Source organism: Zalophus californianus, chromosome 9, assembly GCF_009762305.2.
Source record: "Zalophus californianus isolate mZalCal1 chromosome 9, mZalCal1.pri.v2, whole genome shotgun sequence".
In the NCBI taxonomy this organism is placed as follows: domain Eukaryota; kingdom Metazoa; phylum Chordata; class Mammalia; order Carnivora; family Otariidae; genus Zalophus; species Zalophus californianus.
In genome coordinates, this window is record NC_045603.1 from 73,878,946 (window position 1) to 73,904,621 (window position 25,676).

A 25,676-nucleotide genomic window follows, 5' to 3' on the forward strand; every position below is an offset into this window, starting at 1 on the left:
CACCATTATGTTGTGCATTGAAAACAAATTTAAAATCAGAGAAATCCTTTCCTAAGAGATCTAATGTCTATAACATTATGCTTAAATCTCATTAATTAATAACGGTAGGAAGAAACGTGTTAAGGAAATCATGTGTTTATAGAGACGTGGTTGTCATAAAGTGGGGTTTACTCATCCCCGACTAACCTCAGTGCCCCCTTGGAGATGGCAATTACTATTTTTACATTCCTGTTTAGGTCACTTTTTCAAAAGTTTCTCTTCATCTGGAATTCTACCTCAGTAACTTCAAGTTATTTCAAATATTTTATTGGTATATTTTACCAGCTTATTACTTCAAAATAATCTAATATACCATTGAAAATGTCAATGATCTTTTCAGGCTATCATGAAAATTTTACTATTTTCTTCACCTGACTTAAATAGTATGTATTGTTTCCTCACTACTAGTCATTTTGTTTCTTGTGCCTAACCAGTTACTTATTTTGAGGCTGTCACATTTCAGTTTTTTAAATCTACCAATTTCTAACTATTGACTAGATTTTTGTACCTAGATATCCAGATCCAGATAACCAACTAAAATTAAGTTTCATTTTTGAGCCTATAATCTATCTCAGGCAATGTGCTCAGTGCTATCATCTGGAATATTTCTTTTAATCTTCACAACAACTCTAAGAGGTGCCAGTAGTGTTATTATTCCTACTTTCCTGATGACAAAATGGATATGTAAGAGTGGCCATTTGTGGTGGAGCTAAAATCTCAAACAGAATAATCTTATTCCAAGTAACTATGTTATGATGCATTACATACTTAAACCCTTCTATCTCAGAGGTAAGCACACATAAAAGAAAGTGCAACAGAACTACATATGATTGTGGATACAGTTGGTCACTTCATTACACTGCCAAAAGTAGCTTGGATAACAACTTAACAATATAAAAATGACTGTTACATTGTACTGAAATATTTAAATGTATCCCTTTATTTAGTATTAATATTTAATACATTGTGTATATCAAAATTAAACTACTTAAATAAAACATTCCTGAGTCAGTTTCTTATCTTGTCTTGTTGTCCTCTCTATTTCTATGAACTACTAATAAGCTGAGAGAATATTCCAGAAATCTGAGCCAACCATTTATGAATTTTATAAACATAATCCTAGAAAGTTCCTTGACAAAAGACTCCAGGGGAATGCATTTGAATTCCAAAACCCTGACACAGTTCACCTCTCTCTCAGATTTATCATAGTAATATTAAAATATAAATTATAGATTGCCTATATTTGAAAAAAGACATTTAACAGGCTTTTAATAATAGGAGTTTTAATTATGCAGTTTACAAAAGGATTCATCATCAGATTCCTTTAAGCAGCAAGGTTCTTTAATACATTTAAAATATAATTTGAATCTGAAGATTACATGTCAGTGTTACCTCCTTGAAGACAGATTGAGATGTGATCAGCCTCTACTTTCTGCTTAACACATTTCTGTAGCATTTTAATTATTTTATTTCAGATATATAATACTTTAAAATAGACTAAATTAGAATAAATGGTAGCACAAGATATGATTTTTGTTTGAAACTTAGATTTATTTGCAAAGTACAACAATATGCCAGTGCATACCGCAAATGCCATAGAAACCATGAAAAGTTTTAAAAGATTAATTTATGGTGCTTATGGTGATAAAGACTAAAATGAAATTTATTTTCAAACTTGTGTATCTAGCAGTAGTGGGAGCCACACAATAAGCTCGTGTATCTTTCTACAGCATTCAAAGTTAAGAAATGTAAAGCATGAATACAAGCACATATTTTTATAAAATAAAATGTAAAATTCCTATGAATTTTTAAGATTAAAACAACAAACTTGAGAGAAATTCCAAGTTTACTATATCTGCTTCAGGCTCTCTTCCTAACTCTTTTGGCAGTAGAAATATATTCTCCCCTTCTCTTAAGGATACTTTCTGGTGAATCAAAACAAAAAACAAAAAACAAAATGTAAATGTAGTAAGCTCAACAAGCAAGACATGCAGTGGCTGAACGGGTGAAAACACAAGACCAAACTATATGCTATATGCAAAAGACTCAACTTTGATTTAAGGACATACGTAGACCAAAAATGAAGAGATGAAAAAAGATATTCCATGCACATGGTAGCCAAAAGAGAGCAGGCAGGGGTTTCTATACTTAGAGAAAATAGACTTTAAGTCAAAACTGACACAAGAGACAAAGAAGGTCATTACATAATAAAAAAGTCAATTTATATGATATATTGATTGATATATACAGGTATCCTCCATTTTCAATAGTTCCCATTACACCACTTCACCTTTTACAAGAGATCCTACATTAGGATGTGTTTTCACTAACCAAAAGAAATCCAGAGATTTTTGCATTTATAGATTTCAGTGTTTGTTTTACAGCAAGCTGTTATAGAAGCAGCATGAATCATAAGCAGTGAGAGTGTTGCCACCGGGCTCTTTCCCTGGGAACTACACTCAGCATCTTAGTGTCAAGGTGCCTTAGCTTTGAACTGTATCTGTGAGCATCTGTGCTTTACCTCCACTGTGCATCTGTTAGCAAGATGTAGCCTAATGTATCAGAAAAGCCTAAGATAGGATAGGTTATTTTTTAGGTCTGGGAACACTCAAACAATCTTTCCATATAAATTAATGCTAATTGCTTTTTTACTTTATACCATTTCTGCTTGTGGGAACTTTCACAGGAATGCTCTGTTTTGTGAGAGTGGGAGAAACTTTCAAAAAATGAAGTATTATTTGGCCTTAAAAAAGGAGAGCCTACCACTTGTAAAAACATGGATGAACCTGGATAATGTTATGCTAGGTGAAATAAGCCAGACACAGAAAGAAAAAAAAAAAAAACTGCATGATCTCACTTATATGTGGAATTTTAAAAAGTTGAACACATAGAAGCAGAGAGTGGAATGGTGGGTACCAAGGGAAGGGAGGTAGGGTCAAAGGGTACAAAGTTGCATTATGCAGGATGAATAAGTCTAGAGATCTAATATGTTGTGTGATGACTATAGTTAAATACTGTATTGAATACTGGAAACTTGCTAACAAAGTAAATATGGGAACTGTGTGAGGAGATAATATGTTTATTAGCTTGACTGTAATAATCATTTCACTATATATGTGTATATCAAATCATGTTGTAAATCTTAAATAAATAGAATTTTTATTAAGAAGAATGAAATTTTTCTTAAAAACTGTCAATTCAACAGGAAGATATAATCATTATTAATGTGTATGCACCCAATATCAAAGCACCTAAATATATAAAGCAAAAACTGACGTACCTGGGGAGGGAAAATAGACAATAATATAATAATAGAAGACTTCAGTACCCCACTTTTGATAATGGATAGGTCATTCAGAGCAATAAGGAAAGAGCAAACTTGAGTACTACTCTAGACCAAATGGACTAACAGACATATACAGAATATTCCACTCACTAGCACCAGAATACATTTTCTTTTCAAGCAGTAATGGAACATTCTCTAGGATAGATTACATTATAGGACACAAGGCTAATCTTACTAAATTTAAGAATTGAAATCATTCCAAGTCTCTTTTCTGAACACAGTAGAAAAAAATCAGAAAAAGTCATAAATGAGTGGAAATCAATATACTCTGAATATCCACTGAATCAAAGAAAAAATTTTTTTAAAAATTGGGAAATAGCTCAAGATAAATGAAAATACAATATACCAAAACTTATGGAATACTACAAAGACAGTATTAAGAGGCAAGTTTATAGTGATAAACACCACATGTGAACAAAGGAGAAAAATCTTAAATGACCTAACTTACATCTCAAGGAACTAAAAGAAGAAAAAGCACAGGTTTAGCAGAAGGAAGGACATAATAATAATTAGTGTAAAAATAAATGAAATAGAGAATAGAAAAGCAATAGAAAAAAATTGACAAAAGCAAGAATTGGTTTTTTGAAAAGGTAAATAGAATTAACCAACTCTTAGCTAGACTAAGAGCAAAGGAGAAAAAGACTCAAATAAAAAATGAAAGAGAAGACATTACAACTGATGTCACAGAAATAAAAAAATATCATAAGAGACTATTATGAACAGTTGTACTCTAACAAATTGGGCAACTTGAAAGAAATGAATAATTCCTAGAAACATATGATGTACCAAGAATAAATCAAGAGAAATAGAAACCTGTGCAGACCAATAACAAATAAGGAAATTGAATCAGTTACCAAAAATCTCCCAACGTAGAAAAGCTCAGGGCCAGATGGCTACATAGGTGAATCTTACCAATGATTTAAAAAAGAATTAATACCAATTCTTCTTAAACTGTTAACAAAAAAATAAAAGAGGGAATACTTCCAAGTTCATTTTATGAAGCCAGCATCACCTTGATACTAAAATTAGGCAAAGGTACCACAAAAAAGAAAATACAGACCAACATCCCTGATAAACATGGAATCTTCAACATATTATTAGGAAACTGAATACAATAGCACATTTGAAGAATTATACACCATGACCAAGAAGGATGTTATTTCTGGGATGCAAAGATGTTTCAACATATGCAAATCAACAAATGTGATATACCACATTAACAGTAAGGGACAAAAATCACATGATCATCTCAAGAGATAGAGAAAAAGCATTTGACAAAATTCAACACTCTTTCATGATAAGAACTATCAACAAACTAGGTACAAAAGCAATTTAGGTCAACGCAATAAAGTCCACAGCTAACATCATACTCAATGATAAAGAAAAAAAACTAAAAGTTTTCCTTTAACATATACAACAAGGCAAGGATACCCACTCTCCCACTTCTATTTAACATAGTTCTAGAAGTCCTACCCAGAGCAATTAGATAAGAAAAAGAAATAAAAGCAATCCAAATTGTAAAGGAAGTAAAATTATCTGTTTGCAGGTGACATGATCTTATATTATATGTAGAAAACCCTAAAAGACTGAAGAAAACAAAGCAAAATAAAACAAAACAAAACAAACCTTATTAGAACTGAGAAGTGAATTCAGTAAAGTTGTAAGACACATTATCAACCTATAAAAACATTGCATTCAATAAACTAACAGCAAACTATCTGAAAAGAAAATTAAGAAAATAATCCCATTTACAATAGCACCAAAAATAAAATAAAACACTTAGGAATAAAATTAAGCAAGAAAGTGAAAGGCTTTTATAGTGAAAACTATGAAACATCAGTGAAAGAAATTAAAATACAGACAGATGGAAAGACATCCCATGTTTATGGATTGGAAAAATTAATGTTTAAATGTCCATACTACCCAAAGTGTTCCACAGATTCACTGCAATCCCTATCAAAATCTTATTGATATTTCTTGGACCTTGAATAACTGAAGCAATCTTGAGAAAGAATAAAGCTGGAAGCATCACAGTGTCTGATTTTAAGATATACTGCAAAGGTGCAATAATTAAAACAGCAAGGCACTGATGTAAAATATAAGCAAACATACCAATGGAACAGAATAGAGAGGCCCAGACAGAAACCTGCAGGTATATGGTCAACTGATCTTTGACAAGGGTGCCAAGTAGACACAATAGGGAAAGGATAGCCTCTTTAATAAATGGTGTTGGGAAGACTGGTCATATGCATGAAAAAGAATGAGATTGGATCCTTTTATTACCACTCACAAAAGTTAACTCAAAATTCATTAAACACAAGACCCAAAACAATAAAACTCCTAGAATAAAACATAGAGAAAACCTTGAAATTGGTCTTGGCAGTGATTTCTTGGGTATGACACCAAAATCACAAGCAGCAAAAACAAAAATAGACAAGTGGGACTGCATCAAGCTAAAAAGTTTCTACACAGCAAAAGAAACCAACAAAATGGAAAGGCAACCTGTGGAGTGTGAGATAATATTTGCAAACTATATATTTGATAAGGGGTTAATTTCCAAAATATATAGGGAACTGCTACAACTCAATAGCAAAAATACAACTAATCTGATTTTTAAAATGGGCAAAGGACTGGCACAGACATTTCTTCAATGAAGGCATACAAATGGCCAACAGGTATATACAAAATATTCAACATTGCTAACATCAGGGAAATGCAAATCAAAACCACAATGAACTATCATTTTCACTTCACACTTGTTAGCATGGCTATTACCAAAAGTCAAAAAGATAACAAGTGTTGGCAAGGGTGTGAAGAAATTGGAACCCTTGTGCATGGTTGGTGGGAATTTTAAATTGGTGCAACCAGTACGAAAAACAGCATAGAGATTCCTCAAAAAATAGATACAGAGCTACCAGAAATCCCACTTCTGAGTATTCATCCAAAAAAAAATTGAAATCAGGATCTCAAAGAGATGTCTGCAGCATTATTCACAACAACCAAGATATGCCCATGGGTAACAATAAAATATTGTACACTTAAAACTTTGTTAAGAGGGTAGATTTCATGTTAATTGTATTTTTCCCATGTGCACACATACAAAGGGAGACAAAGATAATTTGGAAGTGGTATATTTATTACCTTGTTTTAATGGTAACATGAATTTATACATCTGAACTCATCAAACTGTATACCTTAATTATGTAGTTTTTATGTGTATCAATTATACCTCAGTAAAGCTGGGAATAATACACTAACAACTGAGACTTTCTTTATGGATGATCAGAAGTGTTGAAAAAGAAATAAAAGTAAATACCCCACCCCCCAAAAATCAGACAGTTAAGCCACTTGGATGATATTTATAAAAATGAATAATGTTTAACTTCCTGTATTGTTTTTAAATCTGGTAAAAATTTGCCATTTTAAGAGCATCATTTGGTAAGAAAAGCAGAAAAGCCACATTCTTGAACTAATAGAAGCTTTTCTCACTACTATTTATAGCTTCCCATTAATCACATGAAATATAAAACCCTCTATTTCTGAAGCATAGTAAGAAATGCTTTTTAAAAAATAATGGGTACTTAAAATTAAAAATGAATACCTGAGGGAGATTATCTGAGTTCTTTTATTAAGAAAAAAAGTTAATCATAAGATAGAAGAATAGTCTCAGATCTGGTTGGGATTGTTTTTTCATTGATGGGGTTACCACCAAACTTATAAATTCCTTAATGTTGAAGTTGTTGAATATTGTGGGAGTATTTCTGGCTGTACTTTGTGGAACCAGTTCAATGCTATCTTTATAGGGTGTGAACATGCCACTTAAACTGTATTCCCCTGATCAGTCTATACAATTATCATTTTGTTAGCTGCATGAGCAATTATTAATTTCTCTAGTATGACAAAGTTGTACATATTTTTCTTGTCCATGTGGTTGTTAATTCTGTTCTCTAAGAAATAAGTTTTGCCCTGACATACGATGCTCTTGGTCTGTCCCTGATCTGTTAACTTGATCCCCCAAGTACTTCAGGTTATGAAAGAGTTTTATTGGTAATCAATGGACATGTTCTTGAACGCAGTTTTTCTGTGATGCTATTTTTTATGATTCTATGATACATAAATACTCAGTGATTTTCCAGAAGTAGACCGAAGTTTTCTTGTATACTATCTCCTAAGAGTACCATAATGCTTGCTTATTACTAGATATGACCTGCATACTAATTATATACAAAAAGTCATAAAAGTTATTATTGTTGAGAATATAATCTAGATACCCAGAATGTAGAATACAATGGAAAAAAAGAGATATAATAAAATATAACATTCATAAAATTCTCCTGTAAATTACTGAGTATTATTTGGTGAGGACACTGATAAACTTCAAGTACTAGATTATGTTCTTATTATATACCTAATTTTTGTCTTTGTTTGGTATCCTTTTTCCCATCTTTCATCAATTTAACAAATATTAAGAACTTGAACTATGGATATGTCAAAAGTGTTTCTTCTATTGCATTTTTTTTTATTCAGGTGAAATTCACATAACATAAAAGTAACCATGTTGAAGGTTAGTTCAGTGACATTCAGCACATTCACAATGTTGTGCAACCATCACCTATGTCTACTTCAAAACAAAAAATACTTATGATTATTCCTGCCATTCTTAAAACTGTATTATAGATTGAGTAGCATGCATGCAATTTCTTTATTAACAATACAGAGGCATGTGATCTTGATCTTGAAGGCAAGGAAATAAAGTTTAGTTAGCTTAAGTAATTTACTGAAGATCATACACATAATGGTGCTTAGCCAGGATATCTGTTTCAGCAAGCTATATCCATTCTTTTGTGTTAAACATATCTGCATCCAGCTCACCTAGTATTAGTGAATGAATTTCTAAGGCAGGTAGGCATGTCTGTGTGCTGGCGTGTGGCAAAGTTGCTGTTACTCTGGTGTGCTATTTCAGAAAAATATATTATTTGAGAGCTTGCATAATATAGACTCCTAACGTATGCTTAAATATTTTCTTGAGATTAAAAGTTTGTTGACTACTGCAATTATATTTAGCAACCATCACATACAGAGGAACTGTTTTATTTTCTGTGGTATTCTTTATCTTTTCATTGCTTTAGATATGCCTCTTCTGTAAAAGACGGTTCCCAGTATTTTGTGCTCCTGATTGTGACAGATGGTGTTATCTCGGATATGGCTCAAACCAAGGAGTCCATAGTCAATGTGAGTAGGGGTCATTCAGTTTTGGGCTGGCTAAGTGACAGCATGGTGCTATTTAGGTTGAATAAGCAGAGTTTACTTTAGTTGACTTAATAGTGAAACAAAATGCCCATGCCTTTGCAGCTGATTGCATTCTTAACCTTATCCAGACAGCTCAAATGCAAATGTACCATCAATCCTTAAGGACTAACCTGAGGGATGTCGATAACTGAGGTGTAAAAAAATTATTTCCCCCCCAAAAAATAAAAATAAATAAGATGATAGCGTCACCTTCATGTGCATGAGTGAATTTACCTCTACTAGTTGGATGTCCTTGTACACAATCTTAAAATTTGTACGGAGTATTTCTTAATATTCACATTTCAGTTACAAGAGAACTGTACTGACATTCTGATTTCTATAGAACTGAAGGGATTGGACTTGATTCACAAACCATTCTTCTTGTCATGATTCCTAGTTATTTATTTTTATGATTATTTGATTGTCTTCTTTATAAGACTATAATCTATAAAATCTGTATTTACTAGACTGTAATCTATAGAATTATATCTTATCTTGCTACTCCAAGTTTAGCAATGTTTGGCACAAAGTTGGCATTTAGTAAAAATGGGTTGCATGAATGAATTGCTTATCATATCTCATAATAGGGAAAATACACTTAGCTGTTTGGTGGAGGGAAAGAAGTTACATGTGGAAAAAAAATTATAGACATATACTTAGAAAAACCATACATAAAAAGCAGTAGAGCTAAAGGCTTACACATTTATTTGTTATTTTTTAACTGGACACATGGGTTGAATTCATCTTGATTTTCTTTATGTTCTGGTCAGTGGCATTAGTGTGCACTTGAAAATAGGAACTTAATAATTTAGGCTTAAACTAACAGGACATGATATACTGAGGAACAATGATTCATAATTTGATGAACTTCATAGCTGCAGATGTGGTCATGTCAGCTTTCCATCTCTCTGTTGCCAGATCTCATATTCTGACCATTAAATTATTTTAAATGATTACGTAGTGTAAGTGATACCTATGATGGGAAAATGCTATTACATCAAATATTCAGTATCCCTCACAATTTCATGGATATTTAATACATAAATTAATTATTCTAATAATAACTTTCTGTAATTATTATTTGTATTCACTCATTTACTATGAAAATTGCTTTTCTGACCATTGGGTGTAAATGAGATAGAGAAGGGCACTACTGTTTCACAACTATAGTACCTTTTATTCCCCATTTAGCAACTGAAAGATTTTTGAGAGGAGCAAGAACATGAATAAAGTGACCAAAGATACCCAAGGTCAGCTTAGGGAGATGTTGGCTGAGAATAGCAAGTGAAAGCAGATGAGCAATACTTTTTTATTTTTTATATTGTCCAAGGCCAGTCATTCCTGAAGAACGTCCCACTGAATAAGTGTGTGTACAGAGTTCAAAAAGAATGAGTAGAATCGAACATATTATTCCGTGTTAATTTTAAATATGTTCAAACCTATCTTAGTGAACATCTTGAAAAAATATCAAAGCAGTATATTATTTTCTTCTTAAAACTCAGTTCTTTTCTTAAGAACTCAATCTCTTAATTGTGAACTACTTGTGTATTCTCTTTGAAGGCTTCAAAACTTCCAATGTCGATAATTATAGTAGGTGTTGGACCAGCAGAATTTGATGGTGAGTAATAAAATTTCAGTAGTATTCCTTGGGGGTTTATTTACTCTGATTCATTATGCTCTAAGATTCCTATCACTCGTTCTTGTATATAAGAATGTGAATATGAATGTGGATCTGAATATAAGGTCCATGTACCTATAGACATAAATATAGATATCTCACAGTGAAGTCTATTAAGTTGAGCAAATGAAAAGATTGTCTTCTGACTAGGGCATTATCTCTCTGGTATAGATTAATTCAACATGTAGCTTCCTATTCCATTGGAGATGGTTTGCATCTCAAAATAATATTTTTTGTGACTGACAGAGTGATAAATTGAGTTATTGTTCCCAAGGCAAAATACACTCTGGGTTCACTAAAAACCTTTGAGGATGAACCCTAAATTAATAAACCATTAGGTTGTGAAGAGAGATGTTAGCACAAGCATAGTATGCTACTTTAATGGGTTTTCAGACACTGGCTAGTTGATAGACATTAGCTTTATAAATATATAAGTTCTGTCATATGAAAGAGCAAAGTAAAATGAAAATGGAACTGACCATCTGAGATTTAATGACACTTTATAAAATTATGCTAAATTGAGTGACTGGGTAGTTCTGAGTTTGGGCTTAGGCCTTGTTCAAATGCCAATTAAGTGACAGGTGGTTGTGTAACTAGTGATCTGGGTAAACTTCTTTAAGGATAATCTGTTCCCAGGCATCTGGTGAATTCCTTTCAGGAGAACTCTGTGGCGACTGCATGATCACCTAGTATTCACCTGCTTCAGGTGTTTTGACATTAACAATGACAGTTTATTTAGCTTGGGACTTTGGAAATGAGAATAATTTTAGAATATTTGGAATAACCGTTGGTACGTTACAGGTTAATTTAGGCACGTACATGGTTAATTATATTACGATCATCACTGGGATGATTCTCGTTGAACCACCAGAGCCTCCTCCGTAAGGATAGTGTAGATCTGCCAATCTCAGAGAAAGCACCACAGGCAAAGTTGTTATATTGCTGACCCTGGAAATCCTCTCCCTTCAATTCCATGCTTGGCTGGTCATGCTTTGCATCATTAGAATCTTCCAGTGTCTAAAGCAAAAGTCATTTAGCTCTGCTGCTGCTTCTGCTAATATTTTCTCAGCCTCTGAATATTCACATCTGTTTGCGTCGTACTTCAGGCATGAACTTGAGACATCCTCTCTGGAGTCAGGAAAGCTAAGAGACATCTTTCTTGTTAATGCTTTGTGCACTTGATCATCTGCATTTATCAGTGATAGACTGCAATTCACAAACTTCACTGATGGCTAGGGTAAACTAACTCATGCCTTCTCCTTCGGTTACTAATTTGCTTTTGCCTCAAGGACGCACCTCTCATTGGGTAGATCCCAGGCCAGGTCTCCCCGAATCCTGGAAGTCTGTGGTTAGGTGTATGACCTAACCTCGGTCACTTGCTCCTTAAGAGCCTGCACACATCATGTGTGAATACAGAGCCACTGACCCGTCCTGGTGTCTATTTCTGCTCATATATTTCTATTCAAAGCAGCAAGCACTACCCTCATCCAACTGCCACAGCTCTTTATTTTCTTCATTTCTTTGGCTCCCAATGAATTATTTATTAGGGTTTTAAGGTATGATAATTCATCATTTTCCTCTCTGACTTCCCAAACTGAAAAAAAAAATATGTAGGAATCACTCAGAGACCACAATGTAAGCTTTTTATTACTAACAATGCAGCGCTTGAGAATATGGGTTAAACTTTGCACAGAATCAGACTTGTCACTCTTTTTCCACCAAGGTTAAATGACTTCAGTCTTATCGACAGTTTTATCCTCTCTACAAGGGCAGAGCCTGGCCTATTAATCACAGCACAGGGAGAAATTACATTCAAACTGAGGATAGGCTGCTCCTAGTGAGAGGGATTTCAAAGTCAGTCCCTTCTCATTTTAGTAATCCCATGAATCAGTCAGTCGTCTTTCCACGTGGAAAAGAGAGTGAAGATTGTAGACAAAGAGGGAAGTTGCCTTCCCAGTAGAATTCCTTCCTGGGAATCAGAGTGACACTTTCCTCTGGCAAACATGGGGACAGGGAAGTAGGGTCCTGCGACACCTGCCTTCAGCTTTCACCATGATAAAAGTTTTAATAGGATGGAAACTCTTCCAGAACAGTACTAGACAAGTAGACTGTTCCACTAGGAAACACAGATGCTTCTTTTTTTTTTTTTAAGATTTTATTTATTTATTTGACAGAGAGAGACACCGCGAGAGAGGGAACACAAGCAGGGGGAGTGGGAGAGGGAGAAGCAGGCTTCCCGCGGAGCAGGGAGCCCGATGCGGAACTCGATCCCAGGACCCTGGGATCATGACCTGAGCCGAAGGCAGACACCTAACGACTGAGCCACCCAGGTGCCCCCACAGATGCTTCTTTAAAGTATTTTTCTTTCACTTCTCTCAAAATACCTCTCTACTCTCCATGGCTAATAAGAAAAGGACAGAATACTCATGTTTCTTATAGAAAATCTGTGACTTACATTCAGCTTGTGCTGTCCTGTCAAGAAGAGCCTTTCTCTCGGCACTTCCATATCTACGGCAGAGTACGTTTATATATCACACATAGAAGCCGACATAAAGAAAGACTGAGATAAAACTTGCACATTTTATCAGTTAATCACCTAAATCCAACATCTGCATACTTTCAACAAGAAAGATTGTTTGCATGGGCAAGAAAGGCAGACTTGTCATCTGTTCTTTGAAGGTAGAGGAATTTGGAATAAACTATTAGATTAATGAGTATTCAAATGTCTCCTTTCTGTATTTTAATAAGAATAATTTAAAACTCTCTGTGTAATTTTCCTCCAGTGATTTTTCTCCTCTATAAAGCACTTTCATTGAGAAGAAAGTTTTCTCAAGGCAGGATTTCTTTATCCTTAAAAGGCAAAAATCAAATTAAAGCAGCATCGGGCTACCTGCTTTGATCTGAGTTAGTAGAAGGGGAGAAATAGAAAGGGTTCTAATCTCACTGTGTCTCCCATGGCTAGAAAGAAGTGCAATTCTCTCTCATAAATGTTTCTTTCCAAGGAGAAGTACTTGTGGAGAACTGGGGCTTACAGTCTCAGGCTCCTTGTGGAGCAGATGAAAACCCAAAGGGTCAACAGGACCCTTCCACCATTTCCACATTGTGTCTTTTCTCCTTGCTCTCAAAAGCGTAGCCTCAGATTCTTGCTCCCTGCAGCTTTTTAACCCCAAGGGCAAGCTGAAAAGTGGGCGATATTTTATAGGATCACATTCTAATACATTATTGCCTGAATAACTGTCATTTTCCTTAATTGGAATGAAGCATTCACAAAGACCGATGGAAATTGTAGGGGATTGTGGAAGGTGAGATCCAGATTATCATCAAATTCTTGTTTTCTGTTAGAGAGTAAAGGAGAACTTCCTGCAATTGCTGGCTTTTCACTGTCGCAGCACATTTATGTCTCAGAGTCGTACGAAAATTTTGAAAGCAAAACTAAACCAAAGGAAGGAATTAACTATTGAAAGTATTTGAGCGTAATGACTTCTCCTGTTTACATTCCTAATAAGTATGGAAGAAAAATAGCTCTTTTGTAATTTTCTTCTTCTCCTTCTTCTTCTCTTCCTCCTCTTTCTTGTTCCTCCTCTTCCTCTTCTTCCTCTTCTTCTTCTTAATTCCGTTTAGTTCAGATACAATGTAATATTAGTGTCAGGTGTACAATATAGTGATTCAACACTTCCATATTACACCTGGCGCTCATCTCGACGGGCACATTCCTTAATCCCCATCACTTAGTTCCCCCATCCCCTCCACCCACCTCCCTTCTGGTAACCATCAGATTGTTCTCTTAATTAACAGTCTGTTTCTTGCTTTGTCTCTCTCTCGCTCGCTCTTTCACTCTTTATTTTTTCCCTTTGCTCATTTGTAGATCTTGTGTATTTCAAATAAGTTAATTTCCTTATTATTGATAATATACACATTTATTAAATTATGACATGTATGTCTAAGCACATTATTGAGTGGTGGCTCTATCATTTATGATCACTTGTTTCAGCCCAGACATTGGCTCATGAACATGTGTAGAAAAGTAAAATTTAAAACAATGTTTTTAACCCAGATGCATTATCTAAGCACTGAAGAAAATAATGAAAAGGTGAGGATTGTATTCTGCCTGAGCAGTAGTTTTTGGAGGGTGAAGAGGCAAACATTATAATTGCAAGTGGCCCTCTGGAGTCTGGTGAATGTCATGTGCATACAAAATGAATTATAAGTAGTAGAATTATACTTTAAACACAAATTAGCATTCCTCGTGTAATTAATTATTTAGAGAATTCTCACTGAAAACTTAATAAACTCTGGAAAATGTTCTTAATTGCAGCATAACATTACTTTATTACCAGCTGTCCATTTATATCACAGCATTCACAAATACCAGCTGATCTATCTAATGTTGAAATTATTTATTAACCCACAATAAAAAAAAATCACACTTCAGAAAGCCATACTTTATCCAATCAATGTAGGGCAGAGCAAATCCCTCTTTGTCTTAAAATCCATTAATAAAGTAGAAGTTGGGCAATATGGATACATAAAGTTCAAATTGTTATTGGAAATTCTGTGATTAGAGCCAAGTTTCTTAAATGAGAAAGACAACAAGAGTTAAATGGATTAGCATCACTTGCCCAATCAGTCATGTAAGCATATAACCCAGAATTGAGAACCTCTAGGATGGGAGCTATACCCATACTACGCTGGCTCATCCATCTTGCAAAAGGTCACATGGGGTCTTGGCTAGCTTTCTTCAGTTGTAAAATTTAAGTTTCATGGCAGAATGACTGAGGAGATGAAAGGATCGACAAGCTTTCTGCCTTGACACAGGATGCATTGCTACTTCAGACATCTTGATTTCCTATCACCTACATTGTTTATGTACATGGTGGAAATGCACTGGATAAATGGTCTTATTTTATTTTCAAGCGATGGTTGAATTGGATGGAGATGATGTAAGAGTTTCCTCCAGGGGAAAATATGCGGAAAGGGATATTGTACAGGTAAGAAATTTAATGGAAATTATTTATTTAGTTCATTGTGAGGAACCTGTCAGCTCTGATTTGTAAATAAACAAATTACACTGAAAGCAGGACTCTCAGGTTCTGCTTACTTTATTCAGTTGATTGTCTATGAGATGCATGGCAAGTAGGCCCTAGAATAAGTACCCAGTGACTCTCTTGTATTTCAGGTTCACTATATATAAAATAGAAATGTTAATAAATGTCTTTTCCTACTTTAATATTACCAGAAAGTATCATCATTGAGATCTTTGGTAAAATTAGAAGCTAGAAACATTACAGACTTTTTAATGATGCTTATCTATTCATTGTTTAGTCCTCAACAAAGACTAAATATATTTTAAGACACCTGATTACATTTCAATGTAAATAAATTTAGTGTTAACAAACCAAAACTAGATATTTTCATATTTCTCCCTAGATTATGGTTAGAAAAGTGGAGAAATAGATCTTAAAATTATATATAAATATATAAATTTATATGAAAATATAAATTATATATATAATTTATATGTAATTATATAGAGATGATATATGATATGTGATCATATAATAATATATATAATACAAAATAATAACATAATAATTTATGTTGTATATATGATCTACACTTGTTCTACTATTCTGGGAGTGAATAGAAGGGAGGCAGCCAATCAATATAGTTCAAATTTATCATTGAAAGCAAGTAGTTAATTCAACTAAATGGCTACTTATTAGTTTCCATATCTTTAGGTTTTTACAAGGGAAAAGCAGCTGGAGGTACACCTTTTTAAATGGGAAAGCAAAGGTCTCAGCACACGCTATGAAAGTTTTGAAGGAGCAAACAATGGACTTCAGTATTATCTCCTTAATAACAACCTATACATTCACCCAAAGAACAGTCCTTAAGAGACTCTCACAGAATTCGGAATCCTGCAGAATTTAATTCAAATCCCAAATTATTCACTGTGATAACTTGAATGAGCTTTCTAAATTTCAGTGTTTTGGCATTGTTGTAAAGATTAAGTAAGATCATGTAGATAAAATACATTTCCAAAATAGAACTCAGTAAAAGACAACAAAAATTGATTAAAATACTTTGAGGGAGAAATATAAAATAATCTGTAAATTTGTTGGTATGAAGATTAATATTGATAAAGATTTTAAAAAGCATTGTTCTTTATTAGGCAGCAAAAAATAAATTTTAAAACGGAAACATCTGTATAACAGTTTTTTAAAAAAGATAATTAAATATGATTTAAACTTCTTAACCTAACGTTCTTGGTAGAGTAAAAAGCACTCACACACATGAATGATTAGGTTAAAAGCAGCTGAGAAAAGGAACAGGATGATGTGGTCATTTATTTAAGTATCCCATGGTGTTTTGTTTTCATAATTAGACACATGATTATTCACCTTAACCTTATTAGCATAATTATAGGTCTAAGTAATTACACTTTATCTAAAAGCTCTGACTCACAGTTTCCAAAAAATCAAATTACTGAAGGGAAGTATGAATTTGAAGTTCTTTAGAATGTGTTATGTTGCTATTGTAATGCATTTTTACAAAATCAGTAGAGGCATGCTCATATCTCATGGCATCATGATGATGCTTAAGGGAAACGTGTTACTATTTTCTTCTGTAAAGGGTAGTTAAGATTGCCCGCATTGTTAAGGTTTCCTTTAAGAGGAATGATCTGTTATGTTAGTGACAAGCAACAGTCATGCCTATTAGCATTTATAAAATGTCCTTGATTGTGAAAGTAGTCTCTCAACAGATATACTACATTGGGCAGAATATTGAGATTGGACCCAGATCTATGAAATTATAATATTGCCACTCTGATCTTGAACAAGTCAGTAAATCTCTCTGAACCTTCATTTCATTATCTCTAGACTTTAAATTCTTTGATCTTCTCTTTTCATGATGTTGTGAGTCTCAGAGGAAGTAAACATGAAAATATTACATATCAGTATAAGGTATATATCCATATAATCATGTTTCTTCTTGAAAGTCGGAGTCCTTGAGACCAGTCTCCCACCTTACAGTAACACTGGGATCCCCAACGATTCTGAAGACACCTGGGGATATAACTAAATACTCAAGGGATTCTACCAAAGTTGAACTGAAGAGTTGTTGGATCTTACAGATACCGAATAAGAAATTAAAATGTCTCCAGAAAATTAGTAGCCTCCTGAATGACTGTGACATCTTGACTTACATGCCTACATTTACTTAAGGGGATTTGATAGATCCTTTTCTGATTTCATGGAGAAGTTCCTAAATGGTGATCGGTCTTTTAGCAATAGTAAGCAAGGTAACCATTTACATATCACATTGTGTTGAAGAAGAATTAGCATTCTCTCTCACCTCAAGTAAGGTTTTAAAAACATTCCGCCATCACAGATGGGCACCTGTGTGGCTTCAGTTGGGTAAGCATCTGACTCTTGATTTCGGCTCAGGTCATGGTCTCAGGGTTGTGAGACCAAGCCCCGCATTGGGCTCTGCACTGGGTGTGGAGATTGCTTAGGATGTTCTCTCTCCCTCTGCCCCTCCTCCCTCTAAAAGAAATAAAAAATAAAAATATTCTACCATCACAGTTTTCCAGGTTTCACCATCCAGTAAAATGTTTTTTTTAAATGAGTTATTTTCAAGAATAGAAATACTCTTGAATATTTAGAATAATGGGGTCACAAGAGCACACCAAGGATAAAATTGTCAATCTCCATCATCAGAAAATATCTAAGCCATCACAATTGATGCTGTAAATACTGCTGGCTAAAATATTATCAGAAAATAGGGTCCATTTAGGCTCTCTTACCTTTTTATTACTTCCAATTTCTTATATGTTGAAGCAAATCAGGTTAATGCACTGCAAATGGAATCCAAATTTTTTAAGTGGGCAAACAAAAGCCTAAGGCCGCAAATAATAACAAAAGCCAAAGGTACCTGAGGTTCAGCAGAAAGTTGAGGGTAGTGGATGGAGTTCTCATTATTATGTCAAACCTTAAGTGGTTTCCAACGTCTTCATATAATAATAATATTGAGTCATTTATTAACTCCTTTTGTATGCTAGGCAGGCTAAGAGCTATAGTATCACTTCACTCAATCCTTAATTGACCTTATATAGGTACTTTGATTACTACATTTTACAAAAAAAAAAAAAGAAATGAGGTTTAATTCTTCTTGTCCATAGTCATGTAGCTAATAAGTAGAGTCAAGATTTAACCTTAAAATGTCTGATTCTAAAATTCTTAACAAAATTGTGTATTACTTTGATTCTAAAACCTAAACATCGCATATAAGAGTCTCCATGTCTTGACCCCAATCTTCCTCTTTAGCTGAACACACACACACTTTGTCTAGACAAATAGGACTACCAACTACCTTTGCATCACACATTTCCATTGTTCTTGTTTTTATTTCCTCTTATTATTTCACCTGAATACTCTTCTTTATCTGTGCTGATTAAAATCCTACATTTTGAAAGTTCTCATTATATAGCCTTGCCCAAAGCCCTCTCTGCACACCTAAACTAATTTCCCATCTTTGAGTTTATTCACATACCACTTTTATATCTTCCTAAAAATACTGGTCACTTTTTGCCTTGTAGTAACTTATGCATAAGGAAACGGGCCCAGGTAGCAACTTGTGCAAAATCATTTAAGTCATAAATTGGTAGATCCAAATTTCCAACAGAGTTCTGATTCCCAAACCTGTGTTCTTTCTGTTATAACACACCTACTCTCATAAAAGCCAATAGTCTAGTGAAGATTATTAGGATCTATTTCCCCTTTCATATTACTGTAGTGGTTCATGTCTCAGGGTTAGATCAATTTAGGTTCAAATGATAGATACTCATAAGCATCTGATCTAAGTTAATTAAACTCTCCAAGTTTCAGTTTCCTCTTCTGTAAATTCAAAATATGGGTAACATGCTTATAAAAATTTAATGAGATACTGTATAAATCTTTTAGCAGAAGACCTGTTACCTACCAGTTGCTCGATGAATGCATTAGTGCCAATATTAGTTATTATTTTTAGATTGTCTGTTGGCATAGTCCAGTGCAAATTCATTTTTATGTCAGTATTTCATAGTAGCTGTACCTTGACATGGGACACTGTAGTCAGCCTTATGTGTGATTATATTCATTGCCTCAAGATTGAATCTCATGACTATAGTACAAATAGTAAGCAAGATGATATCCTATGGTTGTTATTCTAAAACTTAAAAGAGTAATTTTCTTAAATCAATATATGTAAAGGCTTCCTATTTGTTTGTTTGTGCTATGAATTGGCCATTGTGTATAATGTAATGTCATTTCTTCTGGCTGCATGCAGCTGTTGGTTGGCCTATCATTTCCTTAAAAATTATATTTAAATCATATTTTCCATTAAAAGGAGAATAATAACCTTGAAGGCTTAGACTTGAAAATCACTAATGGAGCTCTGCACAGTAGTTTTCACATAGGCAAAGCCAACCGTTAGAGCAGTCATGTGGAACATTTTCCTTGTACAGGATGGATGCTGAAAAAAAAAATCTGTAGAGTATCAAGGATATAGTACATTTCTACAGAACAGAATGCATTTATTGGTATTCTCCAGATGAATGTGATAAATTCGTGCAAAGTTAAAACTGATTTATCCCCCTAGACTGAACATTTTAAGGGTCCAAGTTAATTTGTGGGGACAGTCAATGAACAACACTCATCCACAAATGTGTGAGCATTATTTTGAACAGGAGGTCCCCAGGTACGGTGATCAGAAATGAATGATAAAAAAAAAAAAAGACAATAATCAGAGTGGCCTGAGAAGTTGAGTGGGAAACTGATTGTAGAAGGACATGAGCAATAGTGTTATAGAGGGCATATTTTTGTCCTGACAACTGTAAGATTTGACATGAAGAAGAGGTAAAGGAAATGAAGAGTCACTTGTGATTTTCATCTCTCGCTTAGGAGAGTACCTTGTGACGTGACTGAAGAGCTGAATGTCCCTGTGGGAACGGTTTAGATAATTTCAGTTAGTGAGTAGAAAGTTCTCAACATTTTTTGTCTACTCCCAGCATACAGGTAGGATGAGGTGTACTCCTGTTGACAACAGGAACTCTCTATGGCAATGATTCTCACCCTGGGGGCAAGGTCCCCCAATATTCAAGGGGGCAGGAAGAATCCATGGCCCCACTGAACAAGCCTAAGTTAAACGTGATACATACTTTCCTCTTCAGCTGAAAACTAAGATTTCTTTCTTACCCATTATTTATGAACATCTTTTAAATATGAGTAGATCTGCATGTATTATGAGAAGGGTGGTTGTGAATCTAAGTTTTGACATCCCAGAGCATCACAACATTCTTAAAGATGAATTTTAATTTACTTCAGTAAAAAAAAATTAGCACATCTCCTAGCATTTGCTGGAAAGATGAAGCAGTGGGTGTTTTAAAATAACAAAAAGGCCAGGAATTACTTAGAAGACAACACTGATATTGTACTTAAATCTGATAGAGCTAAATGGAGAAGGATATTCCTTATATTTAATGTTTGATGTAAATGTAAATAGAAAACTATTAAGAACATAGTTTTATATTTATATTGAATATACACATGTATAAGTTGATGAATAGTAATAGTAGAGATGATTAAAACAACCACCATGTATAATACATATTATGAGTTGATCACTATTTTAAGTACATGTTAACCTCCTTAATATAGCAACCTAATAAAGCAGGTATTATTATTATCATCCTCATTTTCAGAAGGGGAGATGGAAACAAAGAGTGGAAAATCATTTGTCTGAGATCGACCAGCTTTTGAACCAGGGCATCCTAATTCCAGGGTTGGGGAGAATAGGGGGTAAAAAGAGAAATGAGTTTTATGTCCATGGTGTAGAAGTAAAGGTAAAGGGGCAAAGAAAAATATAAGAGCAAAGTTGAGGTAAACATACAATAGGTGAGATCAACTGCTTGCCAAAGGTGCCATCCTTTCCCTCAAATGGATATATTAGCTACAGATTTCTGAAAAACTGAACTCTTAAAAATAAAGTTTAAGGGACAATTACTGAATACTCAACATACCCAGTGTTTATTTTTAAAATGCTATGCCTGGAAGGGAAAAATGAAGGGGGCGGGAATCAGAGGGGGAGACGAACCATGAGAGACTATGGACTCTGAGAAACAAATGGAGGGTTCTAGAGGGGAGGGGGGTGGGGGGATGTGTTAGCCTGGTGATGGGTATTAAAGAGGGCACGTACTGCATGAAGCACTGGGTGTTACACACAAACAATGAATCATGGAACACTACATCAAAAACTAATGATGTAATGTATGGTGACTAACATAACATAATAAAATAAAAAAAGTAAAATGCTATGCCTTTTAAAAGAATGAAGTAAGCTCTTGCAATATATCTTTTTCTCATTAATCCTCAATCTTATTCATTCCTGTTTTCTCACTTTTCTAATTATAGTTTTAGAGAAAAAGAATAAACCCTTTTTTACACCTCTTTGATTTTTTTTGTTAAGAATGTCAAGTCTTGTCCAAAGTTAGATAATTTGACTTCACACAAGTTCACCTCCCCTTAGCTCTCTTCTCAGTTGAAGATTATATTCGCTCTACTAGTTTTTCTTACCCTGGCTTAGCTACCTTCAGGTGTAAGAGAAAACTTGGTCACCTTTCTACACCACTTTTCTAAAAGCTGGGCTGAGTTTTCTTCCTGGTTAGCAAGACAGGGTAAAATTATAGTCATATAGGTTTCTTCTGCCTACAGTATGTCTTATTTTAAAAAGAAAGGAGTAATTTTCTACTCTTCCTTAAAAGAGACTGTGTTCACTGCATAAAAAGTATTACACTTGCTACTTGATTTCTTAACATTTTAATTTGGTTTACCTGTCGCAATCTGACCATTTTACAGCCTGTTTCCCCATAATAGTTTTTTCTGAAAGCACATCTTGAGTAGCTACTTAAATCAAAACTAACTTTTTCAAAATAATTTTTTAATTTAATTTTATTATATTATGTTAATTATCATACATTACATCATTAGTTTTTGATGTAGTGTTCCATGATTCATTGCGTATAACACCCAGTGCTCCATTCAATACGTGCCCTCCTTAATACCCATCACCAGGCTAACCCATCCCCCCTCCCCCCTCCCCTCTAGAACCCTCCGTTTGTTTCTCAGAGTCTATTTATGGTATAGTAGGAGATGGGAGTGTGCTCTCTCTCTAGAGGAGAAAAAATGATTTAACTCAAACTGTTAAATATTACACTTAGAAATTGTTCAACATTCTCAAATGTCTTCACAGTGCCTTTTCTCTAAGACCTAAAATTACTGGGTTCACAACATGAATGGTTCCAAAAATTTCCAGGTTGCTTCAAGAATCATCATGTCTCTGAAGGCAAATTGAACTAATGCCCTCAAACAGCATATGTTTATTAACTTAAGTAACCGTCATAAATGAAGATAGAATCAGGCAATTTACTGCCAGAGTATTTAATGTTGAGCTGATAATGGCTCTCACATAATTGCTTCTGTAAAGATAGAGCAATTATTTTTATATGATATAAAAACAAGAATGATGATATTTCAATAAGAAGTATACCAATCTTACGCTGAATTATTTTTTTTTCCATTCCAAATTACAGATTTGAAAAAAACCAGTATCTGGGACATGTGATTTGATGTTTTACTAATAATTAAAAACACTTCACATGTGTTTAGGCTTCTTCAACAATACACACTTTCTTTTTTTACTTCCACTGGATACTGTTTCTGCATTGAAAGCTGATTTCGGCACGTATTAACTCCATTGGTAGGAAACCAGGCCCTGACGAGGTAAATGCTGTATCCTATTGGGAGTCAGGTGAGGTATAGAACTCAAACCGAATACCTATAGCAAGATGATGGACCTGTCGGGACCAGGAGACAGGAGTTATTGGGAGAAAAAAACATAGAAAATAATTACAGCCCTTTTTAGATAAAGCATATACCATAGAAAGGTTTGGTCACTGTAGTAGCTAGCTAGCTGTTCGTAATGAATCAAATCTCTTGAAAATGCACAGTAATGATTATCCATCTAACCATTCCTCCAGGCTTCTCTGATTCTCAACTAAATGTTTACATGTGTTGCCTTTTGTGTCTATTAAACAGCATGCTGAAGTCTCTGAAATAAATTTCTTTCACCTCTGTTTTAGTTTGTGCCGTTCCGGGATTATATTGACAGAAGCGGAAACCACATACTGAGCATGGCTAGATTGGCCAAAGATGTCCTCGCTGAGATCCCTGAGCAGTTTCTTTCCTACATGAGGGCCCGCGGAATCAAGCCATCCCCGGCGCCTCCGCCCTACACCCCGCCTACACATGTGTTACAGACTCAGATCTGACTGTGCTCCGAACGGCTCCCGTTAACTATTTATCAGTTAGAACTGCTGAGTCAACGCTTTGCTCCTGGTGCTCTGTCATGAACCAGGGAATGAGATACTTTTCTCAGTTTGGTTTCAGCAGTACTGGTTAATATGCTTTCTTGGATCCAAAATTAATTCTCTTTCTAAACCAAAACTGTAAATATGGTTGTTGCATGAGCAACAGAAAAATTGTTTAAATGCTTGAAGCAAAATATGGATGTCTTCTCTGAATCTTTTTTTTTTTTTTTTTTTTGGCGGCAGGGGGTGGGGGGACAGAAACAGCTAATTTCCAATGTATTGTTGGGAAAAAGCACAAACTGTTTTTAACTCAAATATTGTCCTTGACTGCTGTGTGTATAGGAGAGCAGTCTCTCTGTATCAATGTTTACATGTTACTACTTTTTAAATTTCAATACTTTTATAACTGTTCTTAAGAATAAGAGTTTTGAATATTGAATCCTTTGTCTTCTAAATTGCAATAGCTATAATCACAAGAGCAATATCTCTTTGAATGACTGTCTGGACAAATACAATTGCAAATAAAGGGAAGGGAGAGATGCTTCATATTTCTCAGTAAGTGAATTGTCTTATGAGGCCGCATCTGCTTAGTAATGAGTTCCTCTGCGTTGTTTGCCAAGTATGGGAGTTTAAGCTTAGCAGATGTGTATCCTGTACGAACATGCATTTTTCATGGAGCTTGGATTCTAAATTTAGACTGCAGCCAGTTTATGTTCTGTAATTCTCAGTAGAAATAATAAAAAGTCAAACATTGTGAACTGTAAAATGCACAGAAAATACTTCGTGTACAAAGCAGCATCTTTATATTATAACGCTATTTAGAAAAACTAAAACCCAGAATATTTAACTGTGAACCATGTAGCAGAGGTTTTAAACTTTTTATTCCATTATACCTTGTCTAGATATTTTAATTCAAAGGGATACTGGCTCTCTTGATTTGGACTCCTTGTTATCACCTTTTCATGTTGCCATGCAGGGTGCACAGGCTGGAAGTTTTTTGTGAAATTCCCAGTGAAATATACACAACCACGTGACTTAGTGCACAACACATTTGTGAGATAACCTACTCCTACATACTGAACTGCCTGTCCACAATGACTTGTAAAGAGTTTTTGCATGTACAGTTTTTACAAGAATTACAGTTTTGTGACGTTGTGTCTAAATTAAAGCATTTCTTTAGAACAAATGGCCTTAAATTCTCACAGAATTCCTGGAAATGATTGTGAATTGCCTTCAAATAATAGAAAAGTGTATTTTTTTTTCTTTTGTGTCAACAATGTAACTGCTTTATAATATTTTTCCTTACTTATATCCTATTTACTACATGGTTTATTTCTACTGTATGTTTGTTCTCTTTGTCCAAGTTGACTTAGGGTGACTTTTATAAGCATGAAACTATTTTATTGAAAAGAAAAATATATACAACCACACATCTAATAGTATCAATGTTATATAATTATGTAATAATAAATTGTCCATTTTTAAGTATGTATTAAAATCTTTAAAAGGATAACTACTTGCTCTGTAAATTTTATGTGTGAGTGACATGGAGTGTGATGATTTCCCTTACTGATCTTAAATATTTCCACCAGTATAGTTAATAACCTACTGATTTTTTCTTAATTTACCTTCATTCATCAGTCCAAAGAAATAAAATGAGTAAGGTCAGTATTTTCTTTCTTGTCAAACATTATTTATTTTACTTTGATCTAATCAGAGAAAATGAAGGATATATACTTTCTTATCTAAGTAATAGTGTGCCCAAACCTAGTGGGGGCAGATGGCTAAGAAACAATCTTTAGTTACAAACCTTGCCTTTTGTATGGCAGAGAGTAGTCACCAGAAATGCATGTGATGTCAGTTGTTTTTTTTTTTAAGATTTTATTTATTTATTTATTTAAAGAGCGTGCAAACAGGGA

General features: G+C 34.3%; 1 protein-coding gene across 4 annotated transcripts in view; it reads left to right on the forward strand.

The window, feature by feature from the left end:
- The window catches only part of CPNE8 (copine 8), a 227,566-nt gene extending 202,296 nt beyond the window's left edge, over positions 1-25,270 (forward strand). For 3 of the 4 annotated variants that reach the window (XM_027594830.2, XM_035721795.1, XM_035721796.1), the window contains 4 exons: positions 8,515-8,617; positions 10,235-10,292; positions 15,267-15,340; positions 23,530-25,270. In XM_027594830.2, coding sequence (XP_027450631.1) covers positions 8,515-8,617; positions 10,235-10,292; positions 15,267-15,340; positions 23,530-23,718 — 424 coding nt within the window. In that variant the 3' untranslated portion in view covers positions 23,719-25,270. The remainder of the gene's footprint in view (positions 1-8,514; positions 8,618-10,234; positions 10,293-15,266; positions 15,341-23,529) is intronic. The other variant, XM_027594832.2, reaches the window with a different exon arrangement.
- Positions 25,271-25,676: the final 406 nt, after the last annotated feature.